Here is a 23,347-nt window from a genome sequence, read left to right as displayed (position 1 = left end):
TGTGTCACGCAATGTGGCATGCAGTATGTCATGCAGCTTGACATGTAGTGTGTCATGTAGTATACTGTATATCATGTACTTTAGTGTAACATGCGGCATGCAGTGTGTCATGTGGTGTGATATGTAGTGTAACATGTACCGTAGTGTCATGTAGTGTGTCACGCAATGTGGCCTGCAGTATGTCGTGTAGCTTGACATGTAGTGTGTCATGTAGTATACTGTATATCATGTACTTTAGTGTAACATGCGGCATGCAGTGTGTCATGTGGCGTGATACGTAGTGTAACATGTACCGTAGTGTGACATGTCGTGTCATATAGTGTTTCACGTAATGTGGCATGCAGTATGTCGTGTAGCTTGACATGTAGTGCGTCATGTAGTATACTGTATATCATGTACTGTAGTGTAACATGCGGCATGCAGTGTGTCATGTGGCTTGATATGTAGTGTAACATGTACCGTAGTGTCATATAGTGTGTTGTGTAGCTTGACATGTAGTGTGTCATGTTGTATACTGTATATCATGTACTGTAGTGTAACATGCGGCATGCAGTGTGTCATGTGGCTTGATATGTAGTGTAACATGTACCGTAGTGTCATATAGTGTGTTGTGTAGCTTGACATGTAGTGTGTCATGTAGTATACTGTATATCATGTACTTTAGTGTAACATGCGGCATGCAGTGTGTCATGTGGCGTGATACGTAGTGTAACATGTATCGTAGTGTGACATGTCGTGTCATATAGTGTTTCACGTAATGTGGCATGCAGTCTGTCGTGTAGCGTGATATGTAGTGTAACATGTAGTGTGACATGTCATATAGTGTGTCACGCAGTGTGACAATGCGGCATGAAATGTGAGATGCATTGTGGCATGTAGTCTGTTGTGGAGCGTGTCCTGTAGTGTTTCATGTAGTGTGTCATGTAGTGTCATAATGTCATGTATCATCATGTGACATGCCATGTGGCATGTAGCATGACACGTAGCATGACATGTAGTCTACTGTGTATTGTGTCATATTGTTGTTTATCATGAAGTTAATGAAACCTTTCAGAATAAAAGTGGCACCCTGTAGAATTCCACGCACGTGCACAAAACAAGGTTGAAGTCAAGCTAGCAAACTGCTGTTTGACATTAGTTTTTCACAGGAAGTCTTCATTGTAACTTCCGCCTGCCTAGTCCCGCCCCTCCCCTGACAACCAGCGCTCCTCGTGCTCGTCTCCGAGCAACCGAGCACGAACCCGTCCACACTTACGTGGTTCCTCTCCAGACTGGGGAGTCCGCGGTCACGGTCCAGACGGACATGGAAACGGAACGGAAGTGAGTCATGGACGACCGGTACCACCGGGCCGCACGGGACGGCCTCGTGGACGTCCTCAAAGAGGCGACGCGGAAGCAGCTGAACGCTCCGGACGAGGACGGGATGACACCCACTTTATGGGCCGCCTACAGCGGGAACATGCACGCGCTCAGAACCATCGTGGCCAGAGGGTGAGTCCACGGAGAACCCGACTCACCTGAGATGTTGACCTTATTATTCAGGACTACTTCATATAGACATGGAACGTACATGTATGTGTATTTTTACATACATATTATGTGTACTTGATAGTGTAAGTACATATCCGTGTATGTGTACGTAAACACAACATGGGCCTCCCATCTCAAACAACATTTAGGCCACGCCCCCTTGGCGGGTGTTTCTCTTTGCATTTTAATGTCGTCATTCCACACAAAGGTCACCAGCACGCTCATCCGTGACACGTCCCTTATCTTCATGCACGCTCACGTGCACTCTTTGCAGATAACGTGGCGCTAAGTTTACACGGTGCAATGAGATAAGACGCCATTCAGGTCAAAGGTCACTACAGCGGATAGACACAATAAGCTGTTAGCGTGATGACTTCCTGTTAGCTTCCTGGTTGCAGACGAGTTGCTGTGAGGTCAGTGATGTCGGATGTTCACTGATGGGCCGCACGGACGTCGCCCCCCATGTGACCTCTGTGATGTCAGCGATGCTAAGTGGCGTGCATATGAATAATGCAGTGTTAGTGCGTCAATCATTCATTAGTGGGCGGGGCTACACTGAACGTAAATGACGTCACCTCATTTTTAGCCTTACTGAGGAATCACGTGCAGTGTGACATCATGTTTTGTCTCCTTTCAAAATAAAAGCCTAAAAGTCAGCAAGCTGTGTGTGTGTGTGTGTGTGTGTGCATGTGCGCAGAGGCGACCCAGACAAGTGTGACATCTGGGGCAACACGCCGCTCCACTTGGCAGCCGCCAACGGCCATCACGCCTGTTTGTCCTTCCTGGTGGCGTTTGGGGCCAACGTGTGGTGCCTGGACAACGATTACCACACGCCGCTGGACATGGCCGCCGCCAAAGGCCACGTGGAATGCGTCCGCTACCTGGACTCCATCGCCGCCAAGCAGATCACACTCAATCCCAAGCTAGTCGGCAAACTCAAGGCGCGAGCGTTCCGCGCCACCGAGCGCCGTGTCAAAGAATGCGTCCGACTCCAGGAGAGGCACCGCCAACGCATGGAGAATCTGGACGACTTGGACGCCATAAGCGTCTACAGCTACATGAGCGGCAGCACGCTGAGCCGCAAGTTCAACGCCTCCAACCCGTCCTACTCGCAGGTGCTCGTCTACATGGACAACGTCTTGACATCCTGTCCTTTAGCTTAAGAACATGCTAACCAGTCAACCTTCTCTCTGCTCAGGCCACATTGCATTCCACCCTGAAGAGCAAGGCCAAGATTCAGAAGAAACTGAACAAGAAGAAGCAGACGGATGGAACGTTCAAGATCTCAGAAGACGGTCGGAAGAGTGTGCGTTCGCTGTCCGGCCTGCAGCTGGGAAACGACGTCATGTTCCTCAGACAGGGAAGCCACGCCGACATCGGCCTGGACATTCATGACCTGTTCCTCCACGACCATGACAGCGACGGCGACGCTCTCTCTCGTGCCATGAGCGACCCCGGCCTCCATGAAGCTGCTTATTCCGAGATCAGCGCTGATTCCGGACGGGACTCACTCTTCACTCGCCCCGGGCTTGGAACCATGGTGTTCCGCAGGAACTACGGCAGGCGGACTGCGTTTGGCGTTGATGAAGCGAGCGTCATAGGAAGTGAACCTGCAGGACGAGCGCCGAACGTCCATCTACACGGGCAACTTCCTCGACGTTTGTCCAGTTTTGACAAAGACAGCATCAAGAGTTCTCTTGGCCCATGGGAGGACTCTGATGCAAGTCTTGACAAAGACCTGGACCCCCAAAGTAGTCCACTGGAGACATTTCTGGTGTCGCACAACCTTGCAGAGTTCATTGTCATCTTCAGACGGGAAAAGATTGACCTGGAAGCTCTTCTGCTTTGTTCCGAGCAGGATCTCAGCAGCGTCCAGGTCCCGCTGGGCCCCCGTAAGAAGATACTGGAAGCCTGCAAGAGACGTCGGGACATTTTGTGCGAGCCGGACGCCATCGAGGACACACATCTATGAAGTGTGTTATTGGACCTTTGCTGAAACGCCAGCAGGATGACCACTTTGAAGACAAACAGCACCCTCTGGTGGCTGATGGATATAACATATTTATGAATAAGCGCGGCCTGCATGGTGCGTGGTTAGCATATTGGCCACGCAGTCAGTAGATCTGGGTTCAAATCTACGCTGGTGTGAAGTTTGCATGTTTTCCCCGTGAGCACATGAATGACTAAGGACGCTGATATGTCACCATGGCAACAGTCGCCATGTCTCCACATGTCAATCACATAAGGACCGCCCTTATATTCAACTGATGGAATATTACATTCATAACATTTGCATGTTTTTAATATAAAAAGAAGACAAGTTTTTTATTCAAAGATGCTGAAAGATTGCTGTGTGCTTTCATGACGGAGGAAGAAAGAGGGAAACCTGATAAGTGGGCGGGTTCATGAGGAAAAAAGGGGGCGGGGCATGGTACCAAAGAGGAGTTTCGCAATGTTGCCTTTGTGCTGCCCTTTGCACGGGAGATAGCTGACGCACTTTGAAGAAGAAGCGCCGACATGACGGAACTAAACGGGACCACCTGGTCCAAAAAGACCGGAAGGGGGGAGGACGGTTCTGAAGAGTCCTTGATGGCGGATCTGAGCAGGATGGTGCAGACCCTGGTGAAGGAGAGCAGCTGGTGGGAGAGGAGGGGCTTGGACTGCAGCATCCTGGCGGCGGCCTTCCTCTGCCTGCCCGTCGGTACGAACTTATTCTGGGATGGATCTTTTAAAGTTTACTTTTATGACGAAACCAGAAAAAAAAACAAATTTAGTTACGTAACATCTTCATTCCTTGGCATCCATCCGCCATGTTTGATGTTTGCGTTTCCATGACGATGTAAACACAACTCGTGTGTGTTGCAGCTTTCCTGCTGCTGCGTTCAGGTGACGTCCTGATCTTCACTTGCGGCCTGCTTCTGATGGGCGTGGCTCACGCCACCATCACCGTTAAGGGGAACCACCTCGCCAGTCACGGCGCGCTGAGCGATTCGCCAACGTGGACCAAGTTCTGGGCCATCTTCTTTATCGAGGTCAGAGGTTAAAGGCCGGTTGGTGATGTTCTGGGAGGCGGGTCACGTGACATGTGACGGTGTTGTGTTGTCAGATCTGCGGTTCGTTCTCGGCGCAGGCCGGCGTCCACGCGCACGTGAAGCTGCATCACGCTCACACCAACATCATCGGCTTGGGCGACTCCAGCACGTGGAAGGTGCCCCTCCTCCCTCGCCTGGTCTACCTCTTCATCGCGCCGCTCACGCTGCCGATCATGACGCCGCTGGTCGCCGTGGGTGAGTCCGCCGACCACTCCTGAACCTTCTGTCAATCATCTGTGATGACCTGTGACCTGCAGCTCATCTCCGAGGGTGCTCGCCGTGGCTGGTGGCGAGGACGCTGCTGATGATCCTGCTGGGTCTGTACTCGCAGTACTGGCTGCTCCTCAACGTGTCCGGGTTCCGCACGCCACTCGGCGCCGTTCTGTGCATGTTGGCGTGCAGAGCCATGTTCTCCTTGCCCTTCATCCATGTCAACATCTTTCAAGTGAGACTCTGGACTCGAACGCACCCTGAAAACCGCGATCCGTTACCGACCGAAAGAGCGTTATTTTGGCAACTTTACAGCACATCGGCCTGCCCATGTTCAGCCACGTCCGCCGACCCAAGCGGATCCTCCAGATGACGCACGGCGTGCTCAACCTGCGGCGGAACCTTCTGCTGGACTGGACCTTCGGACACTCGCTCATCAGCTGCCATGTGGAGCACCACCTCTTCCCCTTCCTGTCCGACAACATGTGCCTGAAGGTGTGTACATGTGTGTGTGTGTTTGAGACAGTGACCACACCCCCCCCCCTTGCAGGTGAAGCCCGTGGTGAGCCGTTACCTGAACGCCAAGAAACTTCCATATCAGGAAGACGCTTACTTTTCCCGCCTTGGCCTTTTCTTCCACAAATATCAAGACCTGATGGTGGCAGCCCCCCCCATCACCGAGCTGGTTGGCCTGCAGTGATCACCTGACCCGCACTGAACTTTCCTGATTGCCCCTGAATGTAACTTTGGCTATCACAACAAGTAAAAACTAAACTAAACTAAACACCATTGAATGTCCACATTGATTAAAATCATTGACATTTTCTGCAACACCCGCTTCGCCCTGCAGGGGGCAGCAACATTTGCCAACGACACAAGCATGCCATGACGTCACAGAAGTCCTTTTACTGACGTTGATGTGTGCAACATATTATCTCAAAAGCGACTAGTGACAGATCTCGCTACTTTTCCTGGGGTCGTAGGAGAGATTTTTGCAGACTTAACAGTGAAAGCATGCATTGATCTGTAGTTTGTTGTTTGTCGCTGAGCAGTGGGTGCTCCCGAAACTATGGTACGTCCCGCCCCCAAAGCAGTCACTAGCAACTCGGTGAAGCTGTATGTAATTATAAACGCTGGCTAGACTTTGAGAGACAATGGCTGAGATAAACTATTCAAATTATTTTAATGACTTGATCAAGTTTATTATATATTTATTTATAATATATTAATTGTTTAGAATTACAAATAAACTTGATCAAGTCCTTATTATTATTATATTATATATATATAATTATTATTATTATATTTATTATATTATATATTATTATTATATTATATATAGAGAGAGATAATTATTAGTATTATATAATATTATATTATATGATATTGTTATATATTTATAATATATGAATAATAATTATATATATATATATACAACATTATTATATTATATAATATATATATAATATTTATTATTATTATTATTAATTGTTTGGAATTACAAATAATATAATATAATATTATTAGTAATAATTATATATATATTATATAATATAATAATGTTGTATATATATATAGATAGATAATTATCATTATTATTATTTGTAATTCCAAACAATTAATAATAATAATAATAATAAATATTATACATATATATTATATAATATAATAATGTTGTATATATATATATATATATATATATATATATAGATAATTATTATTATATAATATTATATGATATTTTTATCTATTTTTATATATTAATTGTTTGGAATTACAAATAATATAATATAATAATATTATATAATAATAATAATTATATATATATATATTATTATAATAATATATAATATAATATATAATATAATAAATATTTTCTGTTTTTTTTCAGTTTTTTTCCTACAGTATCTGTTACAGCATCGTATACAAATAAAATGCACATGAGGTGATGACATCATCTTGCTACTTCTGGTGACTTCCAGGACAGCCAATAGCTACCTTTCTTACTGAAGAGTAACAGTAAAAGGTCATGTGACATGTACCTGGATGTGTCACAAGCGTACAATAAAGTTGTCAACAAGGAGCAAAATACTCCAAATACCTGAGCGTGAACAGGAGTGCACGTGGGTGTGCATGCTGCCCGTAATGAAGTCAGCCTGTGGGGGCGGGGCTCCAGTGCAGCCCGCCACTGATCAGACATGTGCAGGAATGCGCCTGGGCTCTTCTCAGCTCGTTTGCAGGATGAGCTCCACCCTGTGGCTTGCGAGGGAGAGGGAGGGCGGGCCGGCCGTGTCGGTGCCGAGGGGGGCGGGCTGAAACTGGGCCTCGTCTGACTCACATCATCTAGGTGTGGCTTTGCAGGCTCCTCCAGGAACTACAGAGTGGCCGGGCCAGTTCCTCTCCCGGCGGCTGCAGAGAGCAAGCAGAAGAAGAACATGGCAGATCCTGAAACTCTCACCCCTCAGCAGAACGGTGCTGACCCGGCAGCCGGTGCCCCCCTGGTCGCCAAGGAGAACGGAGGAACCCCCGAGTGTGAGCAGAGTGACAAAGTGAATGAAACAGACGCTCCTCAGAAGAATTCCGACGAGGAGCAGAACGTGGTGGCGGCAGAAGAAAGCGCTACCGAAGTTGTGGAAGAAGACCAGGTAACGGAAGAACCTTTGGGCCCGGATGACGTGGTGTGTGATTCGTGCATCGAGAGCCCCTGCAGGGCCCTCAAGTCCTGCCTCACCTGTTTGGTGTCCTACTGCGAGGCTCACCTCCGGCCTCACCTGGAGAACCCGAAGTTCCAGAACCACCGGCTGGTGGATCCGCTCCGGGATATCGAAAGGAGGACCTGCGAGATCCATAAGTGGCCCCTGGAACTCTTCTGCTACGCCGACGCTTGCTGCATCTGTCAGGACTGCGTGGGTGAGGAGCACAGGGGCCACAACACCGTTGCTGTGGTTGAGGCTCGCCGCCGAGTCGAGGTAGGTTCAAACCCCCCCCTCACACACACACACTTGGGTCACGTTCATGTGAGTAGGACTCCTCAAGTACATGAAGATCAGTTCCTAGCGTGCTAATTAGCTTAGGACATCTCATGGGGGGGATGTGAGGTCCACTATACCAGAAGTGTGGAGTCGCACCCTAACACAATGCCACACCAGATGACTTAGGAGGACTTAGGAGGACTTAGGAGGACTTAGCTGGACTTTGGAACTTTGCTCTGATTGATTGATGAAGAGGTGTTTGTGGTAAGCTAACACTTGCAAAGATCAACGTCAGCTATTTGTGTCTCCTAGTGACGGTCATGTGGACGTCAGCTTCCTGCCGAGAGCCCTCAGCTGCTTCCTTTTTGTCAAACAATGCCGTGTGTGTGTGTGTGTGTGTGTGTGTGTGTGTGTGTGTGTGTGTGTGTGACATTCTGTTGTTGATGCTCCAGTGACTCCAATCGGGAATCTGAATCAGAGCCGTTAACATGAGACTATTTGAAGTCGTACAAGTATTCGGGTCTACCTCATGTCATGGTCTATGGTTCTTCCACGAGGTATGACAGGAAGTTCAACGCCGGCCAGAGGGTGCGATCTTCCGGCGGCCGTCCGGACCTGTTGAGGAATTCTGCGCTTCAAAGTGAAAATTCCCGCCAGTGTGTGATGAAAAAGCGTGTTTGTCCTCTGCAGAGGGAGCTGAAGGACAAACGCAGTGAGATGACCAAGACGGTGACGGCGGCGGAGAACGCCATCGGCAAGCTGCAGCTCAACACCGTCTCCATCGAGGTAAAGACGACGCGTGAGAGGCTGCTTTCGCCGGCAGAGCCAAAACGCGTGATACGCTGGTGTCGTCTCCGCAGCATTCCGTGACGGACGTGCGGGCGGTCATCGAGGTTCAATTCGAGCAGCTGCAGGCGGCGGTGGAGAAGGCCAAACGGGAAGTGACAGAAATCCTGGAAGGCGAGGAGAAGCAGGCGCTGCGGCAAGCCGAGGGTATCCGGGTGCACCTGGAGCAAAGATGCGGCGAGCTGAAGAAGACGCAAGCGCAGGTTGAGAAGCTCTCCAGGAACAAGAATGACGTGGACTTCTTACAGGTATGATATCGGACCGGGCGGGAATGCCGCACCTCATCCCTACGACTGATCACACTCGCTTGTTAGGAGTACTCCGAGTGGAAGAAGGAGGCGTCCGACATTTCTCTACCGGGTGTCTACATCGGCCTCATGGACCGCCTCAACTCCGTCAGCCGCGTCATCGTGGACGCTACGGAGGAGCTGTGCACCATGCTGGTGACGTCCTACATGGACAAAGTGAAGGAGACCTGCAACACCGGTGAGTTCCTGGAGAAGGAGAAGTCGAGCCTCGGCTAGGCGTGTTCGCACACGTGTGGAATGTTCCGCCTGCGTGTGACAGCCTCGACGCTCAGGTGTGGAGCTCAGACTCACCTGACCGCCGCCAGTGTCCAAAAATGTCTCGCCATGTTAGTAATGAACGCTGAAATCGGCGCCGGCGATGGTCGGACCTTCGTGCCGCAAATGAAGCCAAGCTGTGAGGTCACATGACCAACACCCTGCAGCTAGGAAAAGAAGTATTTGAGCCCTTTTTTTCATGGTAGCTTTATTTTAACAGTTTATAGACAAAATAGTTTCAGCCTTAGGTTTCTTCTAGTTGTTCTCCAGGGTTGCAAACATCTCAAGAAGGATTTCAAGATGGTGGAAATCTCAGTGAGTGACGTGTGCTTCCATTTCAGATAAAATGGGAATAAAGACGACGGTCCAAACCATCGTTGCAGCCAAACACAACATGACAATTCCAGATCCGGAGACTCGGGAGGACTTCCTAAAGTGTAAGTGTGTGAATGTTTGCCTTCAGACGTGGACTTGGTGACCTTTAACCTTCAGACTTACGTCCTCTAGATGGCGCTCATGTGAGTTTCGATGCGGAGACCGCCCATGTCTTCCTGCGTCTCACCGAAGACAACCACAAAGTGACCAACACCACGCCGTGGCAGCATCCCTATCCCGATGTTCCCGAGCGCTTCGACAGCTGGCGCCAGGTGCTGGCAGCTGAGAGCTTCTACCTAGGCCGCCATTACTTTGAGGCAGATATCAGCGGCGAGGGTACGCACGTGGGCCTCACATACAAGAGCATCGAACGCAAAGGCGAGGAGAGCAACGCCTGCATCACCGGGAATAACATCTCATGGTGTCTACAATGGAATGGACGCACCTTCTCGGCGTGGCACAGCGGCGTGGAGACGCCGCTCAATGTGGGCAAGTTCACTCGAGTCGGGGTGTACGTGGACTCCACCAAAGGTCTACTGGGCTTCTACGGCGTAGATGACGCCATGACGCTCATCCATCGCTACGAGGCCGAGTTCCTCGAGCCACTTTACCCGGCGTTCTGGTTGTCCAAGAAGGAGAACATCGTCGCTTTGGTGCCGCCTGGAGAGCCCTTACCTCTGAAAAGCCCCTCCCCTCCAACATCACCCGCTAATGGTGGCCCTCTTTCGTGACGTGTGGACGGACCTTCCATATCCTCCATAACTATACCTATACTTGTTGGATGAACACAAACGTCTCCTTCAGATGGCTGAGGACAAACAAGCTGATGAAATAAAACAGGGGCAGCCTCCATGTTGCATTTACACAACACTGTGATATTTTTATGTCTTTTTGCAACAAAAAAAGAAATACAGTAACCCCTAGTTATATAAATTAAATATTTTTGTCATTAGAGCATTGACAACCTGTTTATGACCATCTAAATATGGGTTTAAACATTATTATACCCTCCAGGACATGAAATAACACCCCTATAGTCATGTTTACATTGGTATTACCCAATACAATAAACAGAAAAAACAGAAAATAAGCCATTTTTGTTTGTTTCTTTCGGCTTTTTCCTGATTACGGAGTCCTATGTAAGAGCTAAATATGACATAACATAGATTCACACACGGGAAGTCACATACTCCCTGCAGTAGCTATTATATTATAGCTATTATGGCTATTATGGCTATATATTATCAATGTAAGATTACTGACACCTGGTGACCAGTGTGGAGTACTACACATCAAAAACATGTACTGTTCTATGCAAACATAGTGTTGTACAACTTTGTCAATCATTAAAAAGTTTACTCTCAAAAGGATCTTTTGGTGGAATATGTTACAATCTGATGACCAAAATACCTAGTGCTGATTAAGATGCATTTAGTTTTATTTTATCAAGTCTTTGTATACAATCTCTCTACAGCCGTGTACCCTAGCAACAACATATCAATAAATGAATGTATAGAGAAACTCATAAACTCATACAATAGTGTGGATTAAAGTGGATAAAAGTGACTGAATTAAACTACAGTTAATTTCGTTGGGTTACAGTTTAAAAATGTAGCAAATATTTAACATGTATTTAGTGTTTATTGAGCGTCCAGGAAGTCGTTCAAGCTACATCCGTGACGCCCAGCAATGACGTAAAAGCTCGTGAGGCCACATGACTGGGCACGCACCAGTCACGTGACCACGCTGCTTGGTGACGTGTCTTCCAACTGGCATGTAAGCAGGAAGTGTTGGCTCCAGTGTCAACATGCTAACAGACGTAGGTGACTAGTTTTACCTTTACAAAGCAGACTTTTGTGTCTGTTTGGGGTGGAAATAGATACACGTGTTATAGATAAATAGATACACATGTAGTTGATAAGTAAATTCATATTTAATGGCAGGAATATGACGTCGCTTTCCTGCCGTCAAGCAGCTAACTCGGACAGCTAATGTGAAATTGGGAATATCTTTCCTCATTATTATGCTTTTTTTTTATTTAAACTTTGATTGTAACTGGAGCTTATATTTGCATATCAGCATAAAAACGAAAATAATCGCATGGCCGTTGAAGGCGACTTTAACTTAGAAGTAAAATGAGCGAAGCAGTAGGAGCAGTATGAAAGCACTTATAGGAAGTTGGAGTGAACAGGAAAGGAATTCACAAATGCTCCTTGGAGCTGAGATGACTCGTCTCCAGGGCTTCAGCCTCTTCCTTATTGATCCCACAGGATACCAACGAGGAAGACGTGTCTCTTTTTGACGCTGAGGAGGATGCAGGCAGAAGGTCAAAGACAAAAAACCTCAAGTAAGTGAAAACGTTTTTGGGCTTCAACTTCCAAACTGACAGATGAATGTGACATAAATGCCTAATGGCACGCTGAACAAGAGGAATCGTACTCATTTGGATGAACAACAGGAGAACAGCTTGTGGGAGAATGACCAATTTTATTATCGCTACTATACTACTACCTTGAAATATTACTTTATTTTTCAATGGCGTTCTTTTAATGTATTTTTTAAAATTAATATTTAAATTCCTTTGTCATAATGTTTAGTTTATTCTTGTAAAACTGCAACTTTTTTTGTTAGAATTCAACTTTATATTTTGACATTCTCAGAAAGTTATAGCTTTTTTCCACTTTCTTCTTGTAATTTTCTTCTCATCTTTCAGATTTTATTTTTGTGATATTATAACCTTTCCCGCAACCTGATTCCTCATATTACAAATTAATTTGTGCAAATATTTTTAATTTTTCTCTTCAGTTGCAAGTTTTTTCTCTAAATATTTTGACTTGATTCTTGTAATTTTTTTTTTACTTTTCTTGTTATCATTATGTTTTTAATCTTTGGCGAAGGGCAATAATAAAACATCCGCAAGCCACAAATGGCTCACCTGACATCTGTTGTGACCGTGTTCCCAGGCATCCCGTGGCGTCCTTCTTCCACCTCTTCTTCCGGGTTTGCGCCATCCTGGTCTACTTCTTCTGTGAACTTTTCAGCAGTAACAACTTTATCGGTGGCATGGTCACAATCATTCTTCTTCTCTCGTGTGACTTCTGGACGGTAAAGGTGCGTGTCTGCCACCGTGGTATTCCCATGTTGTCATGCTTGTGTTCCTTATGTCCTTGGCGGTCCTGCGCAGAATGTGACAGGGCGGCTGATGGTGGGGCTCAGGTGGTGGAACCAGGTGGACGACGATGGACGAAGCCACTGGGTGTTTGAATCCCGGAAGGTGACAATCACATGTAGAACGTGCTGCTCTACAGATGCTGAAAACAAGCTGTTTTCTTTCAGGACACGAAGAAATCATATATTTCAGATTCGGAATCTCGGATATTCTGGCTGGGACTGATCGTGTGTCCAGTGGTGTGGGTGGTTTTTGCCTTCAGTGCCCTCGTTCAGATGAAGATCATGTGGCTGGTAAGGCTTCACGCTCAACAAGCACGTGTTGGAGCTACTGAGACGTGAACGTGTGGTCTTGCACGCAGCCCGTGGTGGTGATGGGAGTGGTGCTGCAAGCGGCAAACCTCTACGGATACGTCAAGTGTAAAGTGGGAGGAAAGACCAACTTGAAGAACCTGGCCACAAACTATTTTGGGAGACAGTTTCTCAAACAGGTGACCTGATATCTGTGAAACAGGTGACATCCAACATCTTCTGTCTGAAAAGTCACTGTTGTGTTTTCCTCCGCAGGCTCTGTCCAAAGACGAGGAATCTTAACAAGCAGCAGCTTTCTTTTTTTTTTTTCCAACATGAACTCAATACAAACATTTTTCTTTCCTCATTTTTCCTCTTTTGCCGACCTTTGCTTGGGTGACACAGAAACACAGGAGTGACAAGTGTCACAGTTGTCTGCATCCTTGTATTTTACTAGGAAGAAACTATGGAAACCAGGAGGGTCCAAAGGGTAGCTCAGAGGTGGGGGGGTTTCTGTCCCCTGGATGTGCTAAAAATAAAATTCATTATTAATTATATGATTAGATAGTACAGTAACATGCTTTGACACCTATAACACAAAGCTTACATAGGTTATAATACAGTATAGTGACTCATTTTTAATTGTAGAAAATACGTCACATTTTCTGTATGTTCATATTTTTAGGTTGTATTTGAAAATGTGAAACGCCTGCGATTGATTAGCAGTTTTGATGTTTCATTTGAAGAAAAAAAACACTTTAAAAACAGTCTAGCTGTTTTCTGTTTTGCATTTTGTTGGCCATGAATGCTTTCAACTGTCCTGATGGCGCATCCCGAGCGTGGAAGTGCATTTGTTACACATTTGGCTGCATTTGCATTTGTGGTTTTCAATGAATGCAAATCATCTTAATACAAACTATGTGAGAAACAAAGTGAGGAAAGTCTGTGAGCCTCTTGAATTACATAATGTACTGTAACGTCACCGTATGCCGCCAAGTGTCGCCAATCCGTGTGAGTAGTGGCCTCATGTGGTTGAATCTGGTTATTGCACCATTGAGACGCACAAATTATTTTCATAACGTTTACTTTCAGTTAACTCATACCTAAGCCACACTGGGACGCGAATACACGCGAAAGCGCCGTTTTACAATACAGAAAACATCCAAAGACCAAACATAAAACAGAAACTGTTGTCGGAAAAGAGGCCATTTGCCTTTCCAAATAAAGCATCTAAACGGAAGTAGAAAAGGAGGGTAATTGTTGGCCCGTGTAACATTCCGTGTCCGAATGTGAAAAACATTAGTTTTTTGTCTGTTTTTTTCTTCTTTTGTTCACTTGTGATTTTATTTTTTGATACATTAAATATTGAACCGTTTATTTAGATGTAGTTATTGTTACACTAACGATTTTGAAAACTTAACCGGAAGTGGCGTCATTCGACAGTAACCCAAGCTAGCAAGAGTTGCCTTGTACGGCGCTAGCTTGGACACAATAATGTTTAATTTTGTGGACTAACAATATTGTTAGTCCGTTTTAATCGTCAGGTGGGCGATATTTGAGGGGATTTGTTGTCAAGATGATTCCAACAGAGGACGCATCTTCCCGGAAGAGGGAAATTGAGGATAAACTGAAGCAGGTCAGCACTTAGCACTTAGCATCACAAACGAACTTCCTGTTTGGCAAATTGAGTCGAATTTCATGTGGAAACAGCAACATGGAAAACGAGTCAGCGACTCCCCGTGTGTCTGAATTGTGTTGTTTGTGCCGATTTTGTATTGTTTTTCGACAGGAACAAGAGACGCTGTCATTCATCCGTGAGAATCTGGAGAAGAGTGATCAGCTGACCAATGGCATGGTACGACCTGTACACACACACACACACACACACACACACTTGTGCACGCCTCATCCTTGAGTGTGTGTGTGTGTGTGTGTGTGTGTGTGTGTGTGTGATGGCCATTGTCCAGGTGTCCATTCTGTCGTCGTTCGAGAGCCGCCTCATGCAACTGGAGAACTCCATCATCCCGGTTCACAAACAGACGGAGAACCTGCAGCGTCTGCAGGAGAACGTGGACAAGACGCTGTCGTGCATGGACCACGTCATCAGCTACTATCACGTGGCCAAAGACACAGACCGGATCATCAGGGAGGGGTGAGATGTTTGACCCTGCGCGGGAAGTCCTTCCCCATGAATCCCGAATCCTGAAGCTGTTTGTTTTCCAGACCGACTGGCCGACTGGATGAATACCTGGCTTGCATTGCCAAGATCCAGAGAGCTGTGGAATACTTCCAGGACAACAATCCCGACAGCCCCGAACTCAACACAGTGGTATGTTTGCCGTCATGATGATGTCATTACTTCTTCTACACGGGAATGTTTGTGTGATTGGATTGTGCCGCTGCAGAAAGCCCGCTTTGAGAAGGGCAAGGAGTTGTTGGAGGCGGAGTTCCGCAGCCTCCTGACACGATACAGCAAGCCGGTTCCGCCTATCCTCATCCTGGACGCTATCAGTGTGGACGAAGAGCTGGAGGTTCAGGAGGACGTTGTCTTGGAACACTTACCCGAAGCCGTGCTCCAAGACATCATCTGCATAGCTGGCTGGCTGGTGGAATACGGACGGAACCAAGGTTCTGGTGTTAATATGATGTCAATCTTTCTCAGAACATCTCACCTGAAACGCTCCTGTTTCTCTTTCAGATTTCATGACCGTCTACTTCCAGATCAGGTCCAGCCAGCTGGATCGCTCCATCAAGGGTCTGAAGGAGCACTTCCGTAAGAACAGCGCCTCCTCCGGGGTCCTGTACTCGCCGGCGGTCCAAGCCAAGCGCAAAGACACGCCCACCAAGAAGGTTCCCAAGAGGCCAGGTAGGACGCCGTGATTGTGCTGAAAGAATGTTAGTTGTAGATGTGTTGCTGGAGACCCACCTGCAGCGTCAAGGTGCTTCACGTGACGTCTTGGCTGCTAACTGCTGCTCGTGCTCCAGAGAAGAACATCAGCATGGTGGTGTAACAATAATAAAGCCATCTTTCCACTGCTCTGGTAGCATGTTAGCTTGTCAGCGTTCAGATAGGTTAATGTGGTTAAAGTGCATGCTAACATTGATGATGATGATGATGATGATGACCTAACCATGTTTGTTGTCCTCTATCTTGTGGAGCTCCTGTGTACCTGTAGTGGTGTCTTCATGGTGTTTTGTAGCTGTGTTGTGGACCCCCACCCCCATCCCTCCTCCCCCAAATACTGTATAAACTCCTGGCTGTGCTGGTGGTGGTGCTAATGGGATGTGCTGTATTGTGTTCTTCACGTTCTTCATCACTCACTTAGCAGCTCTGCTTTCTCTACTTCCTCTTCTTCCTCCTGGCTGTCGGGACCTTGCCGCTCCTCCCTCTCCTCGGGTCCCAGGGACCATTCGCAAGGCTCAGAACCTTCTGAAACAGTACTCACAGCATGGGCTGGATGGGAAAAAGGGGGGTTGTAACCTCACACCTTTGGAAGGTAATGCACCCTGGTCGTCTTCTTCTCCTCCTCTTCTTCTTCTGGTGTTATGTTGTAGAGTGCCGTCTCGCGGCAGCTTTGACCAATAGCGCGACATCTGCATGTCAGCTGACTTGGTTTGAAGGGTCTAAAGCTGTTGCGATGCTTCGAGTGCACTGTCTGTGGACCCGCTCCCCTGGGTGCTTGGTGGTGGTCACTTTTTTTCGGGTTTAGCCTACCCTCCCCCCCCAATGCTCCAGGCCTCGTCACGACCGTCTGGTCTGACGAGGTCCGTCTCAGCAGGTTACGATCACGACCTGCGGGTCAGACACATCACTGACGCTCTGGCCGACAAGCACGGGGGCTCCGCAGGTGAGTGCCGGAACACAAGCAGCCCTTGTTTTATGTAAGCCCCGCCCACCACCGCCCCGTCATGTGCGTCATGTAGGCGTTTGTCCATGCTGGCTAAGCATGCGCGGAACGTGCACGTGATGGCAACGTTTGCTTCCTCTCAGGTAAAGACGACGTGCTGGACATCGAGATCGACTCCTACATCCACTGCATCAGCGCCTTCATCAAGCTGGCGCAGAGCGAGTACGCCCTCCTGACGGAGGTCATCCCCGAGCACCACCAGAAGAAGACCTTTGACTCCCTCATTCAGGTCAGCACTGACTCTTAAAGACACAGAGCCGATATGACGAATGTTTGAATAATTAACTTGAATATTTCAATTTTATACCACTAAAATGGAAAAAAAAATATGAAGAATACATTATTTTTGTTCTTGTTAAAATATTACTTTTTTTTCTTAATATTTTGACTTTATTCTTGTGCAAATATTTGTATTTCCTCATGTGTCCACAGGAGGCGCTGGACAACCTGATGCTGGAGGGAGACAACATCGTGTCTGCGGCTCGCCGGGCCATCATGCGACACGACTACTCTGCTGTCCTCACCATCTTCCCCATCCTCCGACACCTGAAGATGAACAAGTCCGACTTTGACGCCACGCTGCAGGTACGGCTTATCCCGGTGCGGGAACAGAATCCCTCACATCCTTGCTGAGTGACACATCGTGTTGCAGGGCACGGCGGCGAGCACCAAGAATAAACTTCCCACGCTCATCACATCCATGGAGACCATCGGAGCCAAAGCTCTGGAGGAGTTTGCAGACAGCATCAAGGCAGGAAATGGACGCAGAGGAGGCCACGCCCCCAACACACTGACAACTTCCCTCACTGCTCTCTCTCTCTCTCCGCAGAACGATCCCGACAAGGAATACAACATGCCAAAGGACGGAACCGTGCACGAGCTGACCAGCAACGTAAGCGCATGTTGTTTTGCGTTCCTCTCAGCCCACGCTCACAACCGCCCTCCCATCTCCCGTAGGCCATCCTCTTCTTGCAGCAGCTGCTCGACTTCCACGAGACCGCCGGGGCCATGTTGGCCTCACAAGGTACCGCCCCGCCCCGTTCATGTGCATGTAACGCTAACACACGAGCCACGCTAGAACGTCATTCTAGAACACATCCATGTGTGTCCACCTTCCTCACTCTCGCTTGGCACATGCTTCCTGTCTGAGGAGCACCCATGACGCCATGTTGCACACTCCTCTTCCTCCCTTTCATTTCATAGCCCCGCCTCCCTCACCATGCGGCTGTTTCTACTTCCTGTGCACTAACATGTCTCTGTGCCTTTCTCTTTCTCTTGTGCCCTGCCTCGGCCCCTTAGTACTGGGGGACACTTACAATATCCCTTTAGACCCCCGAGGTAAGCACATCCCGCCCGTGGAGTCCCTGTGGCCCCTGATGAGCGTCCTTTGTGTTCCTGCCGCAAATCACTCGGCTGACAAAGTTTTTTCTAGATGTGACTGGCAACCTCAGGTGGGCTTTCTGACGCTGTGTGTGTTTCCCAGAGTCCAGTTCGTCAGCCAGCAGCTACACGTCCGAGTTCAACAAGCGGCTCCTCAGCACGTATATATGTACGCACACACACACACACACACACACAGCACCTCTAGTTGGCATTCTAGTAAACGCCAAGCTTTGTCCTTTCAGGTAAAGTTCTGGGGAACCTTCAGCTGAACCTACTGAGCAAGTCCAAAGTGTACGAGGACTCGGCTCTGAGCGCCATCTTCCTCCACAACAACTACAACTACATCCTCAAGTCTCTGGAGAAGTTAGCTTCCACACACACACACACACACACACGCAAACACACAAACAAATTAGCCCAAACTTGTGCACGTCCACAGGTCGGAGCTGATCCAGCTGGTGACGGTGACCCAGAAGCGTGCCGAAAGTTCCTACCGGGAGCTGATCGAGCAACAGATCCAGATGTATCAGCGCAGGTGAACGTTTAGCTCCACTTCACAGCCTTTGCCTTTCTACGTGCCCTAACTCTACGCTTGACTCCGCCCAGCTGGCTCAAAGTCACCGAACACCTGGCGGACCGCAACATGCCCGTCTTCCAGCCAGGCGCCAAGGTCAGACTTCGACCATCAGGTCACGACAGCTGCTAATTAGCATGGCTGCCGTCCTGGAGCCCAAAACAGTCAAGTTTTTAAGACGTGAGTGTGGCTGCTGCGTCACCATGCTAACTGAACGTGTGTGTCCTCAGCTTCGGGACAAAGAGCGTCAGGTCATCAAGGACAAGTTCAAGGTGAGCTCGACGTCACGCGTCGGCGTCTCTCCCGCGGTGCACGATCGTGATGTCCTGTGTCCCGTCAGGGTTTTAACGACGGCCTGGAGGAGCTGTGCAAGATCCAGAAGGGTTGGGCCATCCCGGATAAGGAGCAAAGAGACTTCATCCGGCAGGCCCAGAGGAGGGTGGTCTCGGACGCCTACAGAAGCTTCCTGCACAGGTGATCAGATGATCAGATGAACTCCTCTGATTCACTCTGACTCTTTAACTCATTGGCCAACTCGTTCAATTATGTTTGAAATGAATTCTATCTTGACTCTACTCCTCTGACAACTCCTAGATTGACTCTTTGAATCTTTGACTCTTTTACTCATTGAATGACTCTTTGAGTGCGCTTTCACTGACTTTATTGACTCTTGAACGACTCCTTGATTGAGCTCCCTTGCTTGCGTTGTTGCAGGTGTGCCAACATCTCGTTCACCAAGAACCCAGAGAAGTATCACAAGTACCGTCCAGAGGAGGTGGAGGACATGATCGAGAAGCTATTTGACACCTCTGCTTGAGCCCCGCCCCCTTCCCGTCACCTGTGTTGTGTACGTGATGTAATCATGGAAATATTAAAGGCAAGTGTTTGGATGCTAATTTGCATAGACACCGCCGCTGCTTCCTGCCAGTCAATCACGACTTTCCTGAGTTGTACCTATTGATGAGGATGTGACGACCAGTGTGTTTTTTTACTGCAAGAATGATGTAGTCACATGATAGAACAGTTTGTCTCCTGCACATCCACTGAACAAGACACAGGAGGAAGCGAGACCTCTTGGCGGCCAGCAGAGGGCAGCAGAAACGATCTGATGTTTAGTGATGTTCTCCAGAAGATGATGTCCAGTCAACGTCCTGTAGGCATGACGGCAAACAGCAGCAGGAAGTACCATCATGGCGGCCTGTTGGGCCAATACGTGTGATGCATCAGCAGGTACAGACCTGGGGTTTTAAGTAGAGCTACAATATGCAAAAGCAAGAAGGGGGGGGGGGGGAGTTAAACTAAAAGCACTTTGAAAAAGTCATTTATTGAAAACACCAATTTAACTAAACAACCCTCAGTCTCGCATCAGAGAATCCAACTTTTTTCCACCTTTCAATGTCCCATATTTGATGCTCCCTGGCCATCTGATGGTTATTACGCTGCAGTCGGCACCACTAAGGGCCTTCATTTGGGTCCAGGACCGCTCTGGGTCTTGACGGACAGCCCAGGTGTCATTATTTTGGGTCTAGCGCTTGACTTTTTGTTCCGTAATGCTGAGGATGCGTCCAAAAAATGTAGAATGACTTGTCTTATTGTCTTATTGCGTCCAAGCTCAGCTCGCCAGAGGCTTTGCTTATGCAGTTCCACCATCCCACCACGTTGAAGAAGAGAATGCTTATTAGCTTTAGCCATCAGGAGGGCATGACCGTGTCAATGTCTGACGGAAAAAGAGAATTTGGAGCAGATTTGGGCTTTTATAGCCTGTGATGTTAAACTTTTAATTCAGTGAAAAAGTACCTATTTTATTATTGTTTTTTGTCAACTCCCCCTTCCTGCTTTTGCATATTGAATCTCCACATAACACCTCATTAAGGTCTAAATGTGCAAAATGCATAATCTAGCAATACGTTTTTGATCAGGTCTGTATATGAGCACTTTAAGTTGTTCAAGGTTGTGACTTGCCATAACACTTTTTTACCACAAGAGGCCGTCAAGAGTCAGCGGACACGTTGAAGTGTCAATCAAAGTCCACTGTTTCTGTCGGCACATTGGTACCCTGCTGCCCCCTGCTGGTGCGGCACATCCTCTCCCACCGTTGGCATCAGACAGCTGATCTGAGGTCAAAAGACCACAGTGAGTTGGAACAACATGGAGAGGAGCTGCGTGTGGTTTCCCGCTGCCTGCCAGAAGCGCTCACTACAAATGGTTTGAATAAGTGGCCTTCACTGATGTTTTAATCCTCCCCCGATTATACAAATGGAAACATTGTTGTTCTGCGGTGGAAACTCACGGATCTGCGGAAAAAAACCTGCACAGATTCCTTGAGATGCGAAAAAACAGATGAAGACGAAGCCATGTGGAAACCGACCAAAACAAACATCACGTCAACGTCCCTGCGCATAAACACAAATGGCTGACCTCTGGCCTTCTGGATGATGTCACTTTTTTTTTTTTTTTTTTTCAGGCGACATGCTAAAAACGGCAAGCCACGAGCGCACACGGCACTGCTCCACTTCCTTGTTCCTGCTTCTGGGCCACAGGAAGTCCAAGGGACTTTGAGGGGGAGCGAGGCGATGACGTGCGGACCGGGTTCTGTTGGCGCCTCGCTGAGAGCGCTAACGAGCCTAACGATGTGCGAGGCCGTGTTTGCGGCGATGCCTTTTTATGACGCTGTCCGTGAACTTGCAAGGAACGAGGTAACCTCGCCAGATGTTCTCCCTGGACGCGCACCATGAGAAGATTGGAGAACAAAATGTCAGAGAAAGAAATTCATTCATAAAAAGGTCAACCTTAACCAGACTGGCCAACCCGAAGGAAAAAAAGACTCATGGTAGATAGAAATACCACACGGGGTGCAGTCAAAGATGGCCACCTTGCCGTGTGAGTGCCGTCGCGTCAAGCTAAGTGGACCCCCGCGGGGCTTTGTTTCATGCGAGACCGCCACATGTTCCAGTCGTTTAACCTGAAAGCCAAACAGGAGAGGAAAGGAGTATTTATAGCCACCAGAGGAATGTGACCCCTAATTGTGCTTAGTCTAGGTGCCCCCCCACCCACCCCGACCCCCCCAAACACAGGAAGCAGAAAACTCCTTGCTGTGTGCTGCCATCTTTCTTCTCTGCGTCACTTTCCAAGCTAAAATGGCTAATCTCCATTTCCCATTTCCAGAAGTTTCCACGTTACTGAGCTGCTAAACTGGTGCTCATCCTTCAGGAGGCTCCGCCCACTCAAGGAAAAAGAAGTGCGTGTTGACTTCCTGTTTGTGTGCAAGGTGCACGCAGGAAAGAAGCTTGTTTGCAGTGAGTGGAATCCGCATCAACAACCGGCACGGAAAAGACGTGTGTGTGTGTGTGTGCACACGGCGTCATCTCGCATGCGACTCGCCGCTCGCCGCTGTTTGGATTCCTGCTAACGAGCTGCGATGACAGACGCGCTCCTTCTAGAAGCTCCACTTCCCGTTGTTGTTCCTGCTGCTGCCAGGCAACACGCAAGCACGACCTTTCACCTTCGCCTGGCCCTCGCATCCATCCGCCTCCAAATGTGCTCCCGTGCTGAACTTTGATATTTGGCTGGCCCCCGTCTTCATCTTTCCGGAATCTTCTTCACTTGCCAGGAATTCATTTCCTCCCGTCAGATCCTTTGCGGAGAAGAGGTCAGCTCAGGTCATCGACACGGTTCGTCCCGGCGCGGGAACACGTGACGCCACCTGCAGCGGTCCGACTGGTAGAATGCGATGGTGTTCGCATGCGAGGCGAGGCGAGCCTGTGGAAGCGTTGCAGCCAAGTAAATGTTGTGTCTGCGAGCGGCTGCCAGAACTGTTGCGGTCCAGGACGTCCCGGGCAGTCCAATAAGCACACGATATGATGTATTACACACACTTGGATAGAAAGGCTCCTGTGCCGTGCATGTTCTCATTGCAGCTGCGCACGTCATTAGCCAGCCTGCCAGAACCTCTGCTCAACATTCCGGGTCACGGAAGGCCGCCGGGCTCGCTTTCTTCGGACACGCGAGCCCCGACGGCTGAAGACAGAAGACGGAAGAGGATTGGGCCTTTCAAAGTAAAAGGATCACAGGCGCACATGCACAACACCCCCCCACCCTCCGCCTGAGTGTGACCCCTTTAAGTGTTTTTCCGTGACATGGTCCTGACGTGAGTGCCTGTGCCCGGGTGAACGGGCCCTCGCATCGCTCCACCTCGTGTTGATACAGTTGCCTTCCCTCAGGCGGCAGAGAGGGGCCCCGAGGAGCCGAGGAGGCCCCCGGCGCTTATCTTCTCCCCTGTTCTCCTCGCTTGGCCCCCTCGGGTCGTCACCCCTTCCAGCTGGGATCAAAGCCCGTGTTTCATCCCTGCTGAGGTTGATTGTTTACCTGCAGGAGGCGCATGCTTGACTCCCTGGAAGAAGCGCACACCTGACATGTGACATGCGACATTCCGTCA

The 23,347-nt window shown here is 48.4% G+C and overlaps 5 protein-coding genes across 16 annotated transcripts; all 5 read left to right on the top strand.

Annotated features, from left to right (window-relative positions):
* The first annotated feature begins 1,103 nt into the window (after positions 1 to 1,103).
* ush1gb (Usher syndrome 1Gb (autosomal recessive)) lies at positions 1,104 to 3,922 on the top strand. The gene is made up of 3 exons (XM_058067142.2): positions 1,104 to 1,491; positions 2,228 to 2,645; positions 2,729 to 3,922. The coding sequence occupies exons 1-3, from the start codon at positions 1,328 to 1,330 to the stop codon at positions 3,500 to 3,502; spliced, it is 1,356 nt and encodes a 451-aa protein (XP_057923125.2). The 5' UTR covers positions 1,104 to 1,327; the 3' UTR covers positions 3,503 to 3,922.
* A 23-nt stretch (positions 3,923 to 3,945) lies between these two features.
* On the top strand, positions 3,946 to 5,612 carry fads6 (fatty acid desaturase 6). Its single transcript, XM_058067143.2, has 6 exons — positions 3,946 to 4,231; positions 4,396 to 4,562; positions 4,637 to 4,817; positions 4,880 to 5,067; positions 5,148 to 5,327; positions 5,383 to 5,612. Exons 1-6 carry the CDS (start codon positions 4,048 to 4,050, stop codon positions 5,530 to 5,532), a joined length of 1,050 nt encoding a protein of 349 aa, XP_057923126.2. The 5' UTR covers positions 3,946 to 4,047; the 3' UTR covers positions 5,533 to 5,612.
* A 1,533-nt stretch (positions 5,613 to 7,145) lies between these two features.
* trim16 (tripartite motif containing 16) lies at positions 7,146 to 10,952 on the top strand. Its single transcript, XM_058067518.2, has 6 exons — positions 7,146 to 7,801; positions 8,495 to 8,590; positions 8,665 to 8,898; positions 8,965 to 9,136; positions 9,555 to 9,650; positions 9,721 to 10,952. Exons 1-6 carry the CDS (start codon positions 7,268 to 7,270, stop codon positions 10,317 to 10,319), a joined length of 1,731 nt encoding a protein of 576 aa, XP_057923501.2. The 5' UTR covers positions 7,146 to 7,267; the 3' UTR covers positions 10,320 to 10,952.
* A 343-nt stretch (positions 10,953 to 11,295) lies between these two features.
* Positions 11,296 to 13,387, top strand: tvp23b (trans-golgi network vesicle protein 23 homolog B (S. cerevisiae)). Its single transcript, XM_058068585.2, has 7 exons — positions 11,296 to 11,407; positions 11,859 to 11,935; positions 12,552 to 12,699; positions 12,773 to 12,862; positions 12,925 to 13,050; positions 13,119 to 13,247; positions 13,324 to 13,387. Exons 1-7 carry the CDS (start codon positions 11,396 to 11,398, stop codon positions 13,348 to 13,350), a joined length of 609 nt encoding a protein of 202 aa, XP_057924568.2. The 5' UTR covers positions 11,296 to 11,395; the 3' UTR covers positions 13,351 to 13,387.
* Positions 13,388 to 14,465: 1,078 nt separating this feature from the next.
* Positions 14,466 to 19,844, top strand: exoc7 (exocyst complex component 7). 12 transcript variants are annotated; one of them, XM_058068575.2, is made up of 21 exons: positions 14,466 to 14,683; positions 14,837 to 14,902; positions 15,015 to 15,199; positions 15,271 to 15,376; positions 15,453 to 15,675; positions 15,746 to 15,913; positions 16,452 to 16,544; positions 16,827 to 16,895; positions 17,039 to 17,184; positions 17,388 to 17,540; positions 17,608 to 17,706; positions 17,785 to 17,847; positions 17,913 to 17,979; positions 18,255 to 18,293; positions 18,439 to 18,504; positions 18,581 to 18,701; positions 18,778 to 18,873; positions 18,945 to 19,008; positions 19,143 to 19,184; positions 19,253 to 19,386; positions 19,627 to 19,844. In XM_058068575.2, the coding sequence occupies exons 1-21, from the start codon at positions 14,624 to 14,626 to the stop codon at positions 19,727 to 19,729; spliced, it is 2,163 nt and encodes a 720-aa protein (XP_057924558.1). In that variant the 5' UTR covers positions 14,466 to 14,623; the 3' UTR covers positions 19,730 to 19,844. The 12 variants fall into 12 exon arrangements, with proteins under 12 accessions (XP_057924558.1, XP_057924554.1, XP_057924557.1 ...); XM_058068571.2 differs by having other exon boundaries at positions 16,377 to 16,544; XM_058068574.2 differs by lacking the exon at positions 16,827 to 16,895 and having other exon boundaries at positions 16,377 to 16,544.
* Positions 19,845 to 23,347: the final 3,503 nt, after the last annotated feature.

The sequence above is a fragment of the Doryrhamphus excisus genome, linkage group LG6 (genome assembly GCF_037039965.1).
Source record: "Doryrhamphus excisus strain RoL-2023G ecotype Guam linkage group LG6, RoL_Dexc_Guam_v1.1, whole genome shotgun sequence".
Classification (NCBI taxonomy): domain Eukaryota; kingdom Metazoa; phylum Chordata; class Actinopteri; order Syngnathiformes; family Syngnathidae; genus Doryrhamphus; species Doryrhamphus excisus.
This window is presented reverse-complemented; position numbering and strand designations above follow the sequence as displayed.